At 43.5% G+C, this 18,839-nt stretch overlaps 2 protein-coding genes across 2 annotated transcripts; one reads left to right on the top strand and one right to left on the bottom strand.

Moving 5' to 3' along the window:
* Positions 1-395: 395 nt before the first annotated feature.
* Positions 396-6,253, bottom strand: LOC106610501 (uncharacterized). The gene is made up of 4 exons (XM_014209881.3): positions 5,682-6,253; positions 5,056-5,198; positions 4,702-4,813; positions 396-4,510 (listed from the first exon to the last, which is right to left on the bottom strand). The coding sequence occupies exons 1-4, from the start codon at positions 5,971-5,973 to the stop codon at positions 1,893-1,895; spliced, it is 3,165 nt and encodes a 1,054-aa protein (XP_014065356.3). The 5' UTR covers positions 5,974-6,253; the 3' UTR covers positions 396-1,892.
* Positions 6,248-18,663, top strand: LOC106610499 (uncharacterized). Its single transcript, XM_014209879.3, has 4 exons — positions 6,248-7,337; positions 16,480-16,616; positions 16,958-17,054; positions 17,302-18,663. The coding sequence occupies exons 1-4, from the start codon at positions 7,064-7,066 to the stop codon at positions 18,513-18,515; spliced, it is 1,722 nt and encodes a 573-aa protein (XP_014065354.2). The 5' UTR covers positions 6,248-7,063; the 3' UTR covers positions 18,516-18,663.
* Positions 18,664-18,839: the final 176 nt, after the last annotated feature.

Here is an 18,839-nt window from a genome sequence, read left to right as displayed (position 1 = left end):
AAAATAATAAATGTGCAAATATTGTACAATCCAGCTGTGCAAAGCTCTTAGAGACTTACCCAGAAAGACTCACAGTTGTAATCCCTGCCAAAGGTGATTATAATAATGTATTGACTTAGGGGTGTGAATATTTATGTAAATGAGATATTTATGTATTTGATTTTCACAAAATTTGCCTAACAATCTAAAAACATGTTATCACTTTGTCATTATGGGGTATTGTGTGTAGATGGGTGAAAAAACAATCAACATTTAAGCCATTTTGAATTCAGGCTTTAACGCAACAAAACGTGGAATAAGTCAAGGGGTATGAATACTTTCTGAAAACACTGTAGATGTCCAACTGCCATTAGTTGATATGAGAAATAATACATTTCCAACATAGAAGCACAATAGCCAAACCAAAATATGAACTTTAATTGGTTCTTGCTAACTGACCCAGAGAGATGAGACAGATTTATTTTCAGTGTAAGTAGCAAATCTGATATTGCAATGTCATAGAGCGCCCATCCTAGACAGTTTAAACTTTCAAATGACTGATAGTGTTGGGCCCAACATGTGCCTGGACGCTGAGACAGTGCACCCTCCCAAGCATATCTAATAGCGCTGAAAAATTATTAAAACAAGTCATGTCTGGTTTTAAACGTTCAACAGCACTGAATAGGTTAAACCCTAGAATAAACTTAAAGCTATCTTCTACGGCTAGGCCTAAATCTATCAGCCCACACCATTCTATAAATGATCCATTAAACCAACCATGAGGAACATCATTGATCAAAAGTGCAATGAAAGCACAGATAACATAAAACAAATTTAAATGAAACTAGTTCAAACCTGTTGAACATAAAACCATAATGTGCGTGACCGCGATAAAACTAAATTTAACCTTGCTTTCAGCTTAACATCTTCTTAATAAACAAAATGTACAAATAATCAGATTTTGTTTTAAATACAATAAATGTAAATTCAAAAATTTTCTCCTTTTTTTACACTATGTCATCACTTAGCTACGTCATTCTTTTTTTACACTACGTCATCACTTAGCTACATCATTCTTTTTTTACACTACGTCATCACTTAGCTACGTCATTCTTTTTTTACACTACGTCATCACTTAGCTACGTCATTCTTTTTTTACACTACGTCATCACTTAGCTACGTCATTCTTTTTTTACACTACGTCATCACTTAGCTACGTCATTCTTTTTTTACACTACGTCATCACTTAGCTACGTCATTCTTTTTTTACACTACGTCATCACTTAGCTACGTCATTCTTTTTTTACACTACGTCATCACTTAGCTACGTCATTCTTTTTTTACACTACGTCATCACTTAGCTACGTCATTCTTTTTTTACACTACGTCATCACTTAGCTACGTCATTCTTTTTTTACACTACGTCATCACTTAGCTACGTCATTCTTTTTTTACACTACGTCATCACTTAGCCACGTCATTCTTTTTTTACACTACGCCATCACTTAGGTACGTCATTCTCTCGCAGTGTGAACCTTCCAAACAACAAAAGTAGCCCCAAATGTTTACACAACCAAAGTGTTGACTCTTGTAATCAATCAGTACAGAAAAACATAAAATAACAAGTCCTTCCCGGTCACTGTGAGAACAGACTGAGATCCCTGCGTCATTAATCACTGTGAGAATTCAAGATTGAATTAAAAAAAGGATTCAATGTATTTTTTTCCTCACCAAACTACACACAGTATACCATTAAAACCTATATGGCTGGGTTTTGAACTGACAAAATGGAGAATGTCTATTATTCCCATCTATACACCCTATTCTTATATAGTGCACTACTTTTGACCAGAGCCTGCATAGTGCACTATATAGGGAATAGGGTGCCATTAAAGACTCATCCCCTGTCCTCTCTATCTGTCTTTGTGTATTGTCTTCAGGTGTTTCTTCAGATGGCCAGTCTGTTTGAAGTGCTTGCCACACTCAGAGCAGGTGTAGGGTTTCTCTCCGGTGTGGACCAGTTTGTGCCTCTTTAGATTATTGTAATCCAGAAAGCCCTTCCCGCAGTACGAGCACCAGTGTCTCTTCTCCCCGTTGTGCCACCTCAGGTGAACATTCAGTTCCACACGCCTCTTGAACCGCTTCACACAGAGGGAGCAGGCAAATGGTTTCTCTCCAGTGTGAACGCGGAGATGCGTCTCCATGTCGCGCCGAATGGCGAAGCGTTTGCCACAGATCGGGCAGGCGAACGGGCGCACACCACTGTGGACCATCTGCTTGTGCTTAGTCAGGCCGAAGCGGTAGACGAAGGTCTTGCTGCACTGCGGACACTGATGGCCCCGCTGGTCGCCATGGACACGGTCGTGGCGGTTGAGGCCTTTGAGGTTGGGGAAGTCCTTGCCGCAGGCAGAGCAGACGAATGGGCGCTTCCCTGTGTGGAGGGAGGCGTGACTCTCTAAAGCAGCAGCGCTGCTCAGGACACGACCGCAGTCTGCACACTGGTTCTTGGCGAGACGTTTCCGTGGAGCCTGGGGAGACTGTTGGAGCTGGTATGGTACCGGTGGCGACCACATCGGTTCTGATTGCAGGTAACGCCGTGCCCGCTGGAACATCAGTGGGCTCTGGGGGGACTTTTTGAAGCCAGAGCGAAGGCTGCCGGTGAACGGAATAGGTTGACGGGTGGAGGGACACCGTTTCAAATGTAAAGCCGCCGCAGCCACCAAACTAGGTGTTAAGCGGCGAGGGGTGGTGGAAGTGACCTTGAACGGGTGAGGCTGTGGGTGAGAAGGGGTGGTAGGGGAAGGGTTCACGTTCGCTCCCGTAGCTTGGCGAGGGCTGGTGCGGCGTGGGCTGGATGTGGAGGCAGCGCGAGGGCTAGGGCTGTATGACAGGCGGCGCTGTGGGTTAGAAGGCAGAAACTGTGTCTGTGTGACCAGACCTCTAAGCTCTGACCTCAGACCTCTCTGTGAGGCCTTGGTGACCTTTGACCTACTCCTCTTAGCCTGGGCTAGAGCCAAACCTCTCTGAGCCTGCACCCAGGTCATGCTTCTCTTCTTGGATTTGGACACACCTCCACCAAAAGGTGACTTTCTGGTCGGAGAGGTCATATCAGTGTTAGCTCCTCCCTCTCCCACAATCATGACTTGGTTACTACTTCCTTGTCCACTAGACTTGTCGTCAGCCGTCTCACCGTTAGCGGTGTCCTCTACTACATCCTGGTCAACGTGAGATTCCCTGGACTTTTCTCCTCTGTTCTGCATCACCTTTGAGTAGTCATGGTCTAGAGGGGCGATTCTCTCTCCTCTGGGTTTCTTAGCAACCACGGGAGATGGAGTACTGTCCCGGGGGCGAGGCCTTAAGCGGAGGCGGAGACCAGAGAGGATCGATTCACGTCGACTTGTCTTTCGGCTGCCGCCAACCTGGACAACAATCTCCTCCTTTTTCTCGCCGGCGGGGGTCGTCTCCGTAGCGACAGACCTGGTTGTCACAGCTTCCGTAGAAGTGGCAGGGAGGGAAGAAAGCCCTTCTTCATCTTCCTGCCCTTCATCTTCCTCCCCCCCTTCTTCCTCCTCGTCTTCCTTCAACCTCGGCAGGGAGCGTACTAGGGGTACTACTGACAACTGAGCTAAAAACGGTGTCTTAGACATTTGAAAGCGGCCAGAGGGTGAGGGTGTATATACAGCAGGGGCTGACAGCTGTACAGGGGCTTCATCAGACGTCCTCTCTGGGACAGCAGGTGACTTCGGTCGTGGCACAGTGGGGGAGGGTTGCACATGCTCAGTGACCAACGAGACCTGCTTCTCAGGGGGGCCGGCAGGTTCTGTCAACACAGTTGGAGAAGGAGTGGACTGGACCAGTGGTGTTAGCGATGTTGCCCTGGCAACACCCAACTGCTCCAAAACTGTAGGCGGTTGCGGTTGTGTTGGTGGTGCGGCCGGTGGTCCATCAGGTACAGCTGTAGGCCTAGCTGGTTGTGTTGAGGGCACTGCTATTGGACGAGCTACAGGTAGAACGTCTGTGTGGGACTGTGATGGTGATGATCGGGGTGGACGAGGGGGTACGGGGCTGGGCTGTGTATCCTGAAGAGGGGTTCTGGGTAACCCGGAGAGGACAGGTGGCATGCGCTCTGACGCTGCTGCTGTCGACTTCACCGTTACGGTCGACTGGACAGTTTCTATTGACAGAGTAGTTACAGTGGACTGGGCCATTACAGCAGACAGGACAGTTGATATAGACTGGATAGTGGCTGCTGATTGAGGAGATTCTGTCAGGTGTAATGTTGATGGAGACTCTGCTGCTGGTATTACCAATGACTGCTGTTCTGCTCCAGGAGCCTGGTCCTGGCCTGTACTGCCCCTGGTAACCTCTCTGGTCCTGGGCTGGGATGGGCTGAGAGCCTTGGGGGGCTCTTGGGTGTCTGGATCTCCCTGGAGGACGGCCGCTGCAGCTCCTGAGGTAGACTGGGTGGTGGGAGGCCTTTCCTGGGTGTAACGGTTGATCAGGGCCCTGACGGCTCCAGGAGGGACCAGGGCTACAGATGGACAGGACGGAGAAAGGTGGAAAGCGAGAGACGCAAAGAGAGACAGAGAAAGAACAAAAGACAGAGAGAATAACAGTGGAGAGATTATTATAGATATTATTAGAGCCTGGTTCTCATCCCAATACTGTTTAATACATTGTAATAAGATGTGTGATTCAGAAGCAGGTCTCCCTAGTTCCTACCTCTGCCTGGTAACTCTCTGAGAGGTTGTCTACGGACCAGAGTCGGGGGATCTCCCCCCTCCTTCTTCAGCAGTATGTACCCGGGGGAGTAGTCATCAGAATAGTCTGCCTCCTGATGGGGGGGTGGGGGGACAATGGCACAATCAACCACAAAAGCATAGGGTCATCGAAAGCTCTGACAAAGACGGTGAGCCCGATGTACATAAGCTTAAATGAACAAGTGATACTAGCAAGCGCAGTGTGAAGGTTTTTCTTTTTTCTGGGTTCACCAACAACAGGTTGAGTATAGAGAGGTGGATGACTTGACAAGACAGCAGAAACAGATCTGGGACTTAGACTAGAAGCCTGTCTTACCCAATCCACCTCCTGTTTGATCAGAACAAAGGCCATCTGTGGGTTGCCCTCCTCGTCATACGCTCCACAGTGCAGCTCAGTCCCCTGGTCCTCCTCCTGCAGGTGCTGCTCCCCAGCCCGAGGTAAAGCCTGCTTTGTCAGAACTGAAAACACCAGACCAGGAGACAGTTGTACTTAGGATAAAAGGCACACAAAAAACTCTGAGTTAAAGATTAGAAACCAACTGAAGTGACAGAACATTTCAACATCCTGTGTTGCAACCATACAAATAGAATCCAGTCAAATTGCCAGTGTTTGAGGTTCCAGGTACATTCTATGTTATCTATTTCTATGGTTGCAACATACCTATCATTTTGGGTGACATTTCAATCCCTAGGTTATGAAGGATCTCTTATCAGTCATTTATGAATGCATAATAATATAGACGACAACTCTCAAAACGATATGTTCTGCCTAATATTGTAGTCTATACAAATTAAACGTAGCTACATGAAGTAGTTTTGGAAAATATTAGCTGTGAGCCTACACGCTCAGCTAACTAGTTATCAGGATGTGTGATCATGGGTGAGTAATTTGAACGTAGATAGAGAGATAGCTAGCGATAGCAGCTAACGTTTTCACCTCACCGCATTGAACACCGATGTCACATTTTCCAATACGTGTTGTACTTTGACTCGGTCTAGGTTCTGCGGTTTGGCGTTCACTTTCACCGGTCCATCTCTTCGTTATTTCATGGGATCGAAGCCTTGATTTGAGGTCCTCGTTCTCTTCTTTTATTCTGGATATTTCGGCTCGCAGATCCCCAATAGTTGTTTCGAAAAGTTTCGTTGTCTCGGTGACTGCCGTCTTCAATACACTCTCCATAACAGAGGCGAACTGAATTTGAAACCCGTCGTTCGACATGTTGGTGGCAGCCATCTTCAACCAACACTCATATACTTGTAATTATTATTTCGAATATAACGTACAGGATTGATCAGAACATGGCTTCTTATTCTATGGACACGGCACACAGTGCTTTGTGTGACACACTGAGAGGTGTGTAGATTTCCTGTAAATATTTTACACAATTTTATAAAAATAGCCGTATTATATTTTCAACCTTATTTACAGTCAACGTGAGAACATGCAAAGGTTTTGTTCAAATAAATACATTTTATCTCCAGAGAGGAGCGTAGTGTAGATTGTCCCACTACCAGATCCGTAGGTTTGTTTCCGGAAGTGCTATTGTTTTTTGCGAATGACTTTAGCAAAGATCTGTTATAACTAGACCAAGATAGACACAGCCTGTTGTTTCCAATGGGAACAAATTAGTCATAGTGGTCAGAACAAGGAAAGAGGTGGGCAGAGTCAATCACGAACTAGCGAGATCCTATTGGCGCGTTCTAGCATTCATCTGCATATTTCCGTTATTTCCCCCTCCTCGCCCTGACGCTCCTTCTACACAACGTGATTTTTAAAATCTTTCGCACATGGTACACTCTGTTCATAACAGATAATCGTTTGGGGAACAGAAAACTGTTTTGAGATCAAATGTTTAATCGACGAGCAAAATGTCGTTCCATATTTTCCCACTGCCGGCCAGTAGACTTCCTGTCACTACCATATTTGGTAGTGCGTGGAAAGGCTAAGCGGATGCTTACATTTTATACATCCGGTGAAATATATGTCTCATTGTTCTGTCTGTGATTTTAGTGTTGGTTCTGTAACTATCAAACGTTAATTACCTAACTGCCATAAGCTTGCGTTCTCTCAATGCCTATGGTATTTCTTTGTTCGAATATCCTCATACAGTAAATGCTACTTCTTATATCTAGAAAGTATTACAATTGTTATTAGGACCGTCATTGAGAGAGAGACAACGTCCAACAGTAGCTAGCCTGCTAACGTTAGCTAGCTAGCTTCCTAGCATTTTTCTGTGCTGGATCGTAACACTGATCCACCTGAACAACAGTAACTAAATGTTACGAACTCTTAACTGTAGCTAGCTACACATAGACAGTTTGCCATGATGTCTGAAGCCATCGTAACCTTCCAGTCTCAGCTCTCCGGGGTCATGGAGACGGTATTCAAGGCTGCTATGTACGAGATCACCAGGCTGGTGGAGGATAGCTTCCTCAAGGAGGTGTCCCGGAGCCGGGAGCAGGTCGAGTCACTGAAGAAACGGCTGCAGTGTTCGGAGAGCAGACGCAGGGATAGGGACAAAGAGAGAGGCCGGAGGGGGAAGTGTGCCGACTGTGGGAGAGCTGCCGAGGAGAGAAGCTCTGGAACCTCACAGACAGGTGAAATGAGAGACATCAAAACACATACCTACAATGAGTGTACAAAACATTAGGAACACCTGCTCTTTCCATGATAGACTAAGCAGGTGAAAGCTATTTCCCCAAATTAATGTCACTTGTTAAATCCACTTTAATAAGTGTAGATGAAGGGGGTGAGACAGGTTAAATATGGATTTGTAAGCCTTGAGACATGGATTGTGTAGGACAAAATATTTAAGTGCCTTTGATGGGTATGGTAGTCGGTGCTAGGCACTCTGGGTTTTTCATGCTAAACAGTTTCCCGTGTGTATCAAGAATGGTCCACCCCCCAAAGGATATCCAGCTCACTTCACACAACTGTGGGAAGCAGTCAACATGGACCAGCATCCCTGTGGAACGCTTTCAACACCTTGTAGAGTCCATGCCCCGACAAATGAATGCTGTTCTATGGGCGAAAGGGGGTTGCAAATCAATATTAGCAAGGTGTTCCTAATGTTTTGTACACTATTTTATTTATATATAATATATATAACACACAGTACCAGTCAAAAGTTTGGACACACCTACTCATTTAAGGGTTTTCTTTATTTATTTTACTATGTCACTTTCTCCAGAGTCCATAGAATAGGTAAGGCCTCTGGAAATAGGCCATGGGCTATTATTGCATGTTTTGACAAAATTAAGCAAAAGGAAATGACGAAGAACATAAGCAGAGAACTCAGAAACACTGATTTTGGAATGAATGATCACTTCCCCACCGAGATCAATAAAAGGAGGAAAAAAACTATATCCCATCAAGGAAAAACGTTGCCTGAATCAACGAGTCTCCATGGTGATGGATAAACTTTATATCAACGGGCAATTGTATCGGGACTCTAGAGTAACTCCCTGGCTCTTTTAAATTTTATGTTCAAATTTGAGTCTGTTTGTTGTAGTGTATCATGACAACTTCAACTATAACGAATACATGCTCTATTGATCTTCACTTGACAAGGGAAGGGTTGCATATAGCTCAGGTTAATGTATGTAGCCTTCCTAACAAAATACATGAGGTTTTTAACTTGGTCAAGATAAATAATATTCATATTTTGGCCTTGACTGAAATGCATTTAGATGCATCTGTAAATGATGGGCAAATTAATATTCATGGATATAGTCTACTTAGAAGGGACAGGAATAGGAATGGTGGGGGTGTAGCACTGTACATTCAGAATCATATACCTTTTAAGAGGAGGGATGACCTTAATGTATGTCAAGTAGAGGCACTATGGGCTCAGGTACATCTGCCTCACCAGGCAGCTATATTGGTGGGATGTGTGTATAGACCTCCTAGCTCTAAGGTGTCCTATTTGGATGACTTATGTACTGGGTTTGACAAGGCCACAGATAGCAACAGAGATGGATTTATCTTGGGTGATTTTAATATAAATTGGAAGGATCACAATAATTCGAATAGAACAAAATTGATGAGATATGCTGAGAACTGGGGTTTGAAACAAATGGTTAATGATACTACTAGATCATCAATTAAGTTGGGTCATCGTTCAGACACATGCATTGATCTGATTTTCTGTAATATACCATCGCAATGCTTAAAAGCCAGATCAATGCCAGTGGGCTGGACAGACCATAATATTGTGACCATAACCATGAACACCAAGGTTCCAAAGAAACCCCCTAGGATTGTGGTCAAGAGAAATTTTAAAACATTTAATTATGAGCTATTTCTAAATGATTTGGCTGCTGTACCCTGGGAGATGATTTATGTAGAGGATGATTTAAATCACGCTACAGAATGTTTTATTGATTTGCTCACTGAGGTAATGGACCATCATGCCCCAGTAAGAAAGAGTACAGTTGGTACTCTTCCATCTCCATGGATTGATGATGAACTGGGTGAGGCTTTTTCTCAAAGAAATATGTTAAAAGTCTTAGCAGCCAAATCAAAATCAGAAATTGATGAACAGAATTATAGAACATTGCGTAATTATGTAGTTAAATTGAATCGAAGGGGGAAAAAAACATTTTTCAACAATGCTTTTATTGATTGTAAAAATGATTCTAAAAAGGTATGGAATACAGTTAAGGGTTTACTTGGTACATCTATCTCATCATGCCCATCTAGTGTGGAGGTTGACAGGAGAATAATAACAAAACTAGTTGATATTGCCAATCATTTTGCAGAATTTTTCACAAAGAAAATTAATTTACTGAGCAACAATGTAAACATACATTCTTCCAAACAAGCTATTGTCCAATGGATTGATGATCATATTATGAGCAACAAGATCTGCTCTTTTAGTCTGCAAACGGTGTCAGTAGAGGAGGTGTTAAACCTTTTGAAGTCATTACCTGATGGGAAATCTACAGGTTATGATCTAATGGACAATTTTTTGCTTCGCTGTGCTGCTCCCCAGATTGCAGTTCCACTGAGATACATATTTAATTGGTCACTGGAAAAGGGGATGTTTGCAAATGTATGGAAGCATGCTAAACTGTGTCCTATTCTGAAAGACTGCAAAGAACCCGCTACTCCTGCCAATAGTCGACCAATTAGTCTACTCCCTACACTCAGTAAGATATTAGACAAATATGGGAGTACATGGAAAATAATGATCTAATTACAGCCAATCAGCATGCTTATCGCAAAAATCATTCCACTACCACTGCATTGGTTGACATGACTGACCAGTGGCTCAATGCTATGGATAATGGCAAGTTTGTGGGGGTACTATTTTTAGATTTCAGTGCAGCATTTGATTTAGTGGATCATGAAATAATTTTGACAAAATTAATGCATTATGGTTTTAAGGAGGTAGCATTGAATTGGATACAGTCATATCTAACTGACAGGAAACAGTCCACCTATATCAATGGTTCATTTTCTTCCCCTCATGCTTTAAACTGTGGAATACCGCAGGGCAGCTGCCTTGGGCCACTTCTTTATTTAATATATACCAACGACCTTTCCTATGCCCTAGCTGAAGCTCAAGCTACTATATTTGCAGATGATACTACAATTTATGCAGCAGGACAATCGGTTCAACAGGTACAGCAAGCTTTACAAGGAGATTTGGAGAATATTAGGGAGTGGGTTTGCCAGAATAAAGTTGTTTTAAACACCAAGAAAACCAAAGTTATGTTTGTCTGTTCCAGTAGGAGAAGGCCAAAACAGCATGGGATACAATTAAGTATGGGAGGAGTACAAATTGAAGAAGTGGCAGAAACCAAACTATTAGGAGTGCAGCTAGACAACTGCTTATCATGGTCATCTCAAATAACTAATCTATGTAAAAAAATGATTAAAACATCATGTATAATCAGAAGGATAGCTAAATATTTACCAGGAAAAATTCTTAAGCAAATAACACAAGCTTTAATTGAGAGTCAAGTGAACTACTGTTCTGTGGTCTGGGGAAATGCATCATCAAGTGAAGTTAGGAGGCTGCAGATTGCATAGAACAAAGCAGCAAGGATTGTTTTACGGTGGAGATATGGTTTTTCTGTTGCAGTCATACGCAATGTTCTTGGTTGGTCATCAATCGTCAAGATAATTGAAAAAAAACATGCTTATTTTATTTCATAATATACATCATTTAAAACGGCCAAGTACAATTCACAACGGTAATCAGTTGGTAAGAGACAGACATTCCGTAAATACTAGGAATAGATTGTCCACCATCTATGCGTTATCCAGACAGAAAAGAGAAATAGGCAAAAGAACATTTCGATTTAGAGCAATAAAGAAATGGAATAAATTAACTGAGCAAACCAGAAACCTTTCAATATACAAATGTAAACATTATTTTAAAACATTTTAAATATAATACACAGAAATGTTGTGGGATTACAGTAGATGAAGAATCCATATTTTTTAGATTGATTATTTATTGGTTTATTACGTTAGTATATTATGTATGTTTGTAATAGTGTGTTATATGTGAAAATGTGTTCGTATATAAATTGTATTTTAATATTTAAGGACTCTTGGAAGATTAGTCCAAATGGGGACTAAAAGAGATCCAAATCAAATTTTCAACATTTTAGAATGATAGTGAAGACATCAAAACTATGAAATAATACATATGGAATCATGTAGTAACCAAAAAAGTGTTAAACAAATCTAAAAATATTTTATATTTGAGATTCTTCAATGTAGTCACCCTATGCCTTGATGACAGCTATGCACACTCTTGGCATTCTCTCAACCAGCTTCTCCTGGAATGCTTTTCCAACAGTCTTGAAGGAGTTCCCACGTGTGGTGAGCACTTGTTGGCTGCTTTACCTTCACTACGGTCCAACTCATCCCAAACCATCGAAATTGGGTTGAGGTCGGGTGATTGTGTAGTCCAGGTTATCAGATGCAGCACTCCATCACTCTCCTTCTCGGTCAAATAGCCCTTTCTAAATAAATCACAGACAGTGTCACCAGCAAAGCACCATCATACCACCACCTCTGTGCTTCACGGTGGGAAGCACACATGCGGAGATCATCCGTTCACCTACACTGCATCTCACAAAGACACTGCGGTTGGAACCAAAACTCTCAAATTTGGATTCATCGGACCGAAGGACAGATTTCCACCGGTCTAATGTCCATTGCTCGTGTTTCTTTGCCCAAGCAAGTCTCTTCTTATTATTGGTGGCCTTTAGTACTGTTTATTTTGTTGCAATTTGACCATGAATTCGCAGACGAATAGGTAAACCACCGCTACCCTCCGTATTATTGGCCAACATGCAATCATTTGAAAACAAACTGGACGATCTACGATTAAGACTATCCTACCAACGGGACATTAAAAACTGTAATATCTTATGTTTCAAGGAGACATGGCTGAACGACGACACAGATAATTTAGAGCTGACTGGCTTCTCCGTGCATCGGCAGGACGGAGCAGCTACGTCTGGTAAGATGAGGGGCGGGGGGTGTGTGTCTATTTGTCAACTGCTGGTGCGCGATGTCTAATTTTAACCTCTCTAGGGTAGTGGGCAGTATTTGCACGGCCGGATAAAAAATGTACCCGATTTAATCTGGTTATTACTACTGCCCAGAAACTAGAATATGCATATAATTGTTTGATTTGGATAGAAATCACCCTAAAGTTTCTAAAACTGTTTGAATGGTGTCTGTGAGTATAACAGAACTCATAAGGCAGGCAAAAACCTGAGAAGATTCCTTACAGGAAGTGCTCTCTCTGACCATTTCTTGGCCTTCTACACTCTCTTTATAGAAAACTGAGGATCTCTGCTGTAACGTGACACTTCCTACGGCTCCCATAGGCTCTCAGAAGGCGGCAGAACGTTGAATGATGACTTTGCAGCCCATTGCTGAAAAACAGTAGCGCATTTGGTAAGTGGTCGATCAGAGAACAATGAGACTGGTGCGCGCGTGCACGAGAAGAGTCCATTTTAGATTTTTAGTCTTTCAACGAAAACAGGGTTTCCCGGTCGGAATATTATCGCTTTTTTACGAGAAAAATCGCATAAAAATTGATTTTAAACAGCGGTTGACATGCTTCGAAGTACGGTAATGGAATATTTAGAATTTTTTGGTCACGAAACGCGCCGGGCGCGTCACCCTTCGGATAGTGTCTTGAACGCACGAACAAAACAGAGGATATTTGAACATAACTATGGATTATTTTGAACCAAACCAACATTTGTTATTGAAGTAGAAGTCCTGGGAGTGCATTCTGACAAAGAACAGCAAAGGTAATCCAATTTTTCTTATAGTAAATCTGAGTTTGGTGAGTGCCAAACTTGGTGGGTGTCAAAATAGCTAGCCCGTGATGGCGAGCTATCTACTCAGAATATTGCAAAATGTGCTTTTGCCGAAAAGCTATTTTAAAATCAGACATAGCGATTGCATAAAGGAGTTCTGTATCTATAATTCTTAAAATAATTTATGTTTTTTTGTGAACGTTTATCGTGAGTAATTTAGTAAATTCACCGGAAGTTTGCGGTGGATATGCTAGTTCTGAACGTCACATGCTAATGTAAAAAGCTGGTTTTTGATATAAATATGAACTTGATTGAACAAAACATGCATGTATTGTATAACATAATGTCCTAGTAGTGTCATCTGATGAAGATCATCAAAGGTTAGTGCTGCATTTAGCTGTGGTTTGGGTTTATGTGACATTATATGCTAGCTTGAAAAATGGGTGTCTGATTATTTGTGGCTGGGTACTCTGCTGACATAATCTAATGTTTTTCTTTCGTTGTAAAGCCTTTTTGAAATTGGACAGTGTGGTTAGATTAACGAGAGTCTTGTCTTTAAAATGGTGTAAAATAGTTATATGTTTGAGAAATTGAAGTAATAGCATTTCTAAGGTATTTGAATATCGCACCACGGGATTCCACTGGCTGTTGAGTAGGTGGGACGATTTCGTCCCACATACCCTAGAGAGGTTAAAGAAGTCTCGAGGTATTTCTCGACATAGGTAGAATACCTCATGATAAGCTGTATACCACATTATCTACCAAGAAAGTTCTGATCTATATTATTTGTTGCCATCTATTTAGCTGTATAAGGCCATAAGCAAACAAGACAATGCTCACCCAGAAGCAGCGCTCCTAGTGGCCGGGGACTTTAATGCAGGCAAACTTAAATCTGTTTTACATCATTTCTACCAGCATGTCACATGTGCAAGCAGAGGGAAATAAACTCTAGACCACCTTTACTCCACACACAGAGACACATACAAAGCTCTCCCTCCATTTGGCAAATCTGACCATAATTTTATCCTCCTGATTCCTGCTTACAAGCAAAAACGAAAGCAGGAAGTACCAGTGACTTGCTCAATACGAAATGGTCAGATGACAAGGATGCTAAGCTACAGGACTGTTTTGCTAGCAAAGACTGGAATATGTTCCAGGATTCATCCAATGGCATTGAGGAGTATACCACCTCAGTCACTGGCTTCATCAATAAGTGCATCGACGACGTCGTCCCCACAGTAACCGTACATACACTCCCCAACCAGATTACAGGAAACATCCGCACCAAGCTTAAGGCAAGAGCTGCCTCTTTCAAGGAGTGGGACACTAATCCGGATGCTTATAAGAAATCCCGCTATGCCCTCAGACAAACCATGAAACAGGCAAAGCGTCAATACAGAACTATGATTGAATCCTACTACACCGGCTCTGACGCTCGTCGGATGTGGCAAGGCTTGAAAAATATTACGGACTACAAAGGGAAACCCAGCCGTGAGCTAAATGCCTTTTTGCTCGCTTCGAGGCAAGCAACACTGAAGCATTTATGAGAGCACCAGCTGTTCCGGACGACTGTGTGATCACGCTCTCTGTAGCTGATGTGAGCAAGACCTTTAAACAGGTCAACATTCACAAACTCGCTGGGCCAGACGGATTACCAGGACGTGTACTCAAAGCATGCGCCGACCAACTGGCAAGTATCTTGACTGACACTTTCAACCTCTCCCTGACTGAGTCTGTAATACCTACATGTTTCAAACAGACCACCATAGTCCCTGTGCCCAACAAAGGGAAGGTAACTTGCATAAATGATTATCGTCCCGTAGCACTCAAGTCTGTAGCCATGAAGTGCTTTGAAAGGCTGGTCATGGCTCACATCAACACCATCATGCCTGAAACCCTAGACCCACTCCAATTTTGCATACCACCCCAGCAGATCCACAGATGATGCAGTCACACTCCACACTGCCTTTTCCCACCTGGACAAAAGGAACACCTACGTGAGAATGCTGTTCATTGACTACAGCTCAGCGTTCAATGCCATACTGCCCACAAAGCTCATCACTAATCTAAGGACCCTGGGACTAAACACCTCCCCCTGCAACAGGATCCTGGACTTCCTGACGGAGTTGTGGTAGTTTACCTACTCGTCGGCGAATTCATGGTCGAATTGCCGCAAAGGAACCACTACTAAAGGACACCAATAATAAGAAGACTTGCTTGGGCCAAGAAACACAAGTAATGGACATGGAAATCTGTCCTTTGGTCTGATGAGTCCAAATGTTAGATTTTTAGTTCCAACCGCAGTGTTGGTGAACGGATGATCTCCGCATATGTGGTTCTATGCATGGTAGAGGTGTTGTGATGTGTGGGGGTGCGTTACTGGTGAGTCTGGGATTTATTTAGAATTCAAGGCACACTTAACCAGGGTGGCTACCGCCGCATCCTGCAGCGATATGCCATCCCATCTGGTTTGCGCTTAGTGGGACTGTCATTTGTTTTTCAACAGGACAATGACCCAATGCACCTCCAGCCTGTGTAAGGGCTATTTGACCAAGGAGAGTGATGGAGTGCTGCATCAGATGGCCTGGACTCCACAATCACCCGACCTCAACCTAATTGAGATGGTTTGGGATGAGTTGGTCCGCAGAGTGAACGAAAAGAAGCCAACAAGTGCTCAGCATATGTGGGAACTCCTTCAAGACTGTTGGAAAAGCATTCCAGGTGAAGCTGGTTGAGAGAATGCCAAGAGTGTGCAAAGCTGTCATCAAGGCAAAGGGTGGCTACTTTGAATAATCTCAAATATAAAATATATTTTGATTTGTTTAACACTTTTATGGGGGTTACATGATTCCATATGTGTTGTTTCATAGTTTTGATGTATTCACTATTATTCTACAATGTAGAAAATATTAAAAAATCAAAAATAAAGAAAAACCCTTAAATGAGTAGATGTGTCTAAACTTTTGACTGGTACTGTACATACATACATACATACATACATACATACATACATACATACATACATACATACATACATACAATCAGTGGAGGCTGCTGAGGGATGGAAGGCTCATAATAATGGCTGGATCGGAGCAAATGATATGACATCAAACTCATGGAAACCATGTGTTTGAAGTATTTGATACCATTCCATTGATTCTGCTCCAGCCATTAATATGAGCCCGTCCTCCCCAATTAAGGTGCCACCAACCTCCTGTGATAAATACAGAATCACTCTGAAGTGGGGCTACTGTAATGTGTACCTTCCATACTTTAGTGATCAGACAGTATTGGTTTAAGAAAATAGTCAAAGTCATGGGTGGTGGTGGCATCTTAATAAGATGTTTCCTTTCCTTCATCTTATGTGAGGAGACTCCATTATCCACAATGTTACATTCCTTTTACTCCAAATGAAATGTTCTCTTTGTTTACCTGTGGCCAGGTGTGGAGAGGGGGCGTGGCCTGAAGCAGGAGAAGGTACCAGGGGAGGAGTGGAGCAGCTGTGGGGGCGTGGCCAGGGAAACAACCTTCAATGATCTGGAGGAGGCTGAGGCCACCAGCCCTAGGAGAACCTCTGAGGTAGGTAGGGGATTGACTAATCACCTGCGGTGGGTGTGGTGTTATAGAATGTTCAGGTGGAAATATATTGTATATAACAGATTGTCACAAAGAATAGGGCAGCCATTTTCAAACCTCCTCCTCATATTTGAACTGTTCCAGAACTAGCCCACTTGATTCAACTTGTCAACGAATCCTCAAGCCCTTCACTACTTGAATCAAGTATGCTAGTTCAGGGCTACGACAAAGTTGTGAGATGTCTGGGGGTCCCCGAGGAGAATTCTGAATAGAAAACCATCATGTCAGCTCTATTCAGTCACTGTCAGTTTATCCATTATTTAGTCAATCATTTGCTATTCCAGTCCACAGAGGTCGCAGGTCAGAAGCTGGATATCCTGCTGAAAGAGGAGCCTCTCCACAACACTGAGCTGCGGGAGAGATGGGGCGTCTGCCTGGATGGTGAGTTGAGGAGTTTACCACAAATATAACACAGACAATTGCCTACTTTTTTATGATGATGAGAATGATAACAAGAGTAACTTATAGTATGCTGTGTCATTTCAAATGTATTCATTATTACACATGTAAAGTCAACTTGAAGCTGTAAGTAGACATTTAACATTACAGTTACTCTACTACTGTTTCTAGTAATTCTAATGTCTTAAATATTAATGCTACTAATAACTCATGTCCCCTGTGTTTTCAGGGGCCGATGGTTCAGACGCCTCGGGGAGTTTCAGTGAGCAGGAGCTGCAGCAATGCCAGGGTGACTGGGGGTCTGGTCTAGACCAGGATCCTGAACCATCGGGTCCCGAGGGAGACTCAGGAGACCCCAGCCAACCTCTTTACCGCTCCCGTTACGGCATGGAGGAACTGGGGGTCGGCTTTGAGAAGTCTGGTTACGGCAGTGGTGATAGTGGAGGCCATCTTCTAGACATGGAAGGGCTGGATAGGCTTCCTGGTTCTCCGTCTCGTCTGGGGGCGCTGAGCTATGGAGCTGTGGGTCACTACCAGGTGAACCTGGGAGGGTCTGAGGGGGGAGACCATCACCATCGCTCCCACATGCCTGGCCCCCATCGGAGCCGGAGGGAGCAGGTGGGGTCGCCAACGCCATCCCCCCACCCGGAGGTGGGAGACCGGAACTGCCTGTTGATTAACGAGGAGGGGTACCTGCAGGACTCCAGTGTCTTGTACCCTGAACACGGTGTCGCAGAGTCGGGTAACAGAGCTGGCCACAGGGGGCTAACCTTCATACACTCTGGAAGCTCAGCCCACAACAACAACACAGAGAGCCTGTATGGTGCCGCTGAAGACTTTGGACACTCTTTAAACCTCAGAGATCGTTCACAAGAGCAGGTTACAGGAGGAGTGGGGAGGCATCATGCCTGCAATCAATGTACAATGACCTTCCCAGACTCTAGTTCCCTCAAGGCCCACAAGCAGAAACACAAAATGGGGAGAGGGTCGAGTACAGGGTTAGGGTCTGGGCCTCTGTACTCCTGCACCCAGTGCGGTAAGACCTTCACCCAGGCCTGCAACCTCAAGGTCCACCAGCGGGTCCACCAGGCCAAGGGACTCCACCTCTGCAGCCATTGCGGCAAGGGCTTCACCTCCTTCTCCGACCTGAAGAGGCACAAGTGCAGCCAGACGACAGACAAGCCCTACTGCTGCTCCATCTGTGGGAACAAGTTCAGTCGGCTCTGGAACCTGAAGGTGCATCAGCGTATTCACACGCAGGAGAAACCCCACTGCTGCACTATGTGTGACAAGAGCTTCACGCGGGCAGACATTTTGAAAGTGCACCTGCGCACCCACACTGGGGAGAGACCGTACTGCTGTTCTGTGTGTGGACTCAGCTTCAAACGACTGGCACATCTGAAATCACACCAGCGCAAACACAGGCCGAGTCTCCTGGACTGAATTTTTTATTGATACATTTTTTTGTTATAAAGCAGACACTCTTACAATTGCTACATTATTCTTCGGACAGCTAGTTTTATTATTTTATTTGACATTGAGAACATTGATGTGATCAGTTGTTTATTAATAAAGACTTTGAAAATATGAACATGTTTTCTGTGATCTATTCTTACCACTTTGCCCAGTCATATTCAAGGTTGGAACTACTTTTCTATGAGTTCTGATCCTTCTGGCCTTGATTTTCATTTTTATAACATATACAGTATTTCACTTTTTAATATGTATAGTATTTCCTAGGTGTTGTCCAATGACTCCTGTAACCCT

Source organism: Salmo salar, chromosome 08 (assembly GCF_965601325.2).
Source record: "Salmo salar chromosome 08, fSalSal1, whole genome shotgun sequence".
Lineage (NCBI taxonomy): Eukaryota > Metazoa > Chordata > Actinopteri > Salmoniformes > Salmonidae > Salmo > Salmo salar.
The sequence above is the reverse complement of the archived record's forward strand: the minus strand, read 5'-3'. Positions and strand labels throughout refer to the sequence as shown.

Coding starts and splice junctions, on each gene's coding strand:
- LOC106610501 (XM_014209881.3), bottom strand. CDS start 5,973: ATGGCTGCCACCAACATGTCGAACGACGGGTTTCAAATTCAGTTCGCC. Junction 5,199..5,681: donor TGACATCGGTGTTCAATGCG/GTGAGGTGAAAA, acceptor TGGTGTTTTCAG/TTCTGACAAAGCAGGCTTTA. Junction 4,814..5,055: donor TCAAACAGGAGGTGGATTGG/GTAAGACAGGCT, acceptor CCCCCCCATCAG/GAGGCAGACTATTCTGATGA.
- LOC106610499 (XM_014209879.3), top strand. CDS start 7,064: ATGATGTCTGAAGCCATCGTAACCTTCCAGTCTCAGCTCTCCGGGGTC. Junction 16,617..16,957: donor GCCCTAGGAGAACCTCTGAG/GTAGGTAGGGGA, acceptor TTGCTATTCCAG/TCCACAGAGGTCGCAGGTCA. Junction 17,055..17,301: donor ATGGGGCGTCTGCCTGGATG/GTGAGTTGAGGA, acceptor CTGTGTTTTCAG/GGGCCGATGGTTCAGACGCC.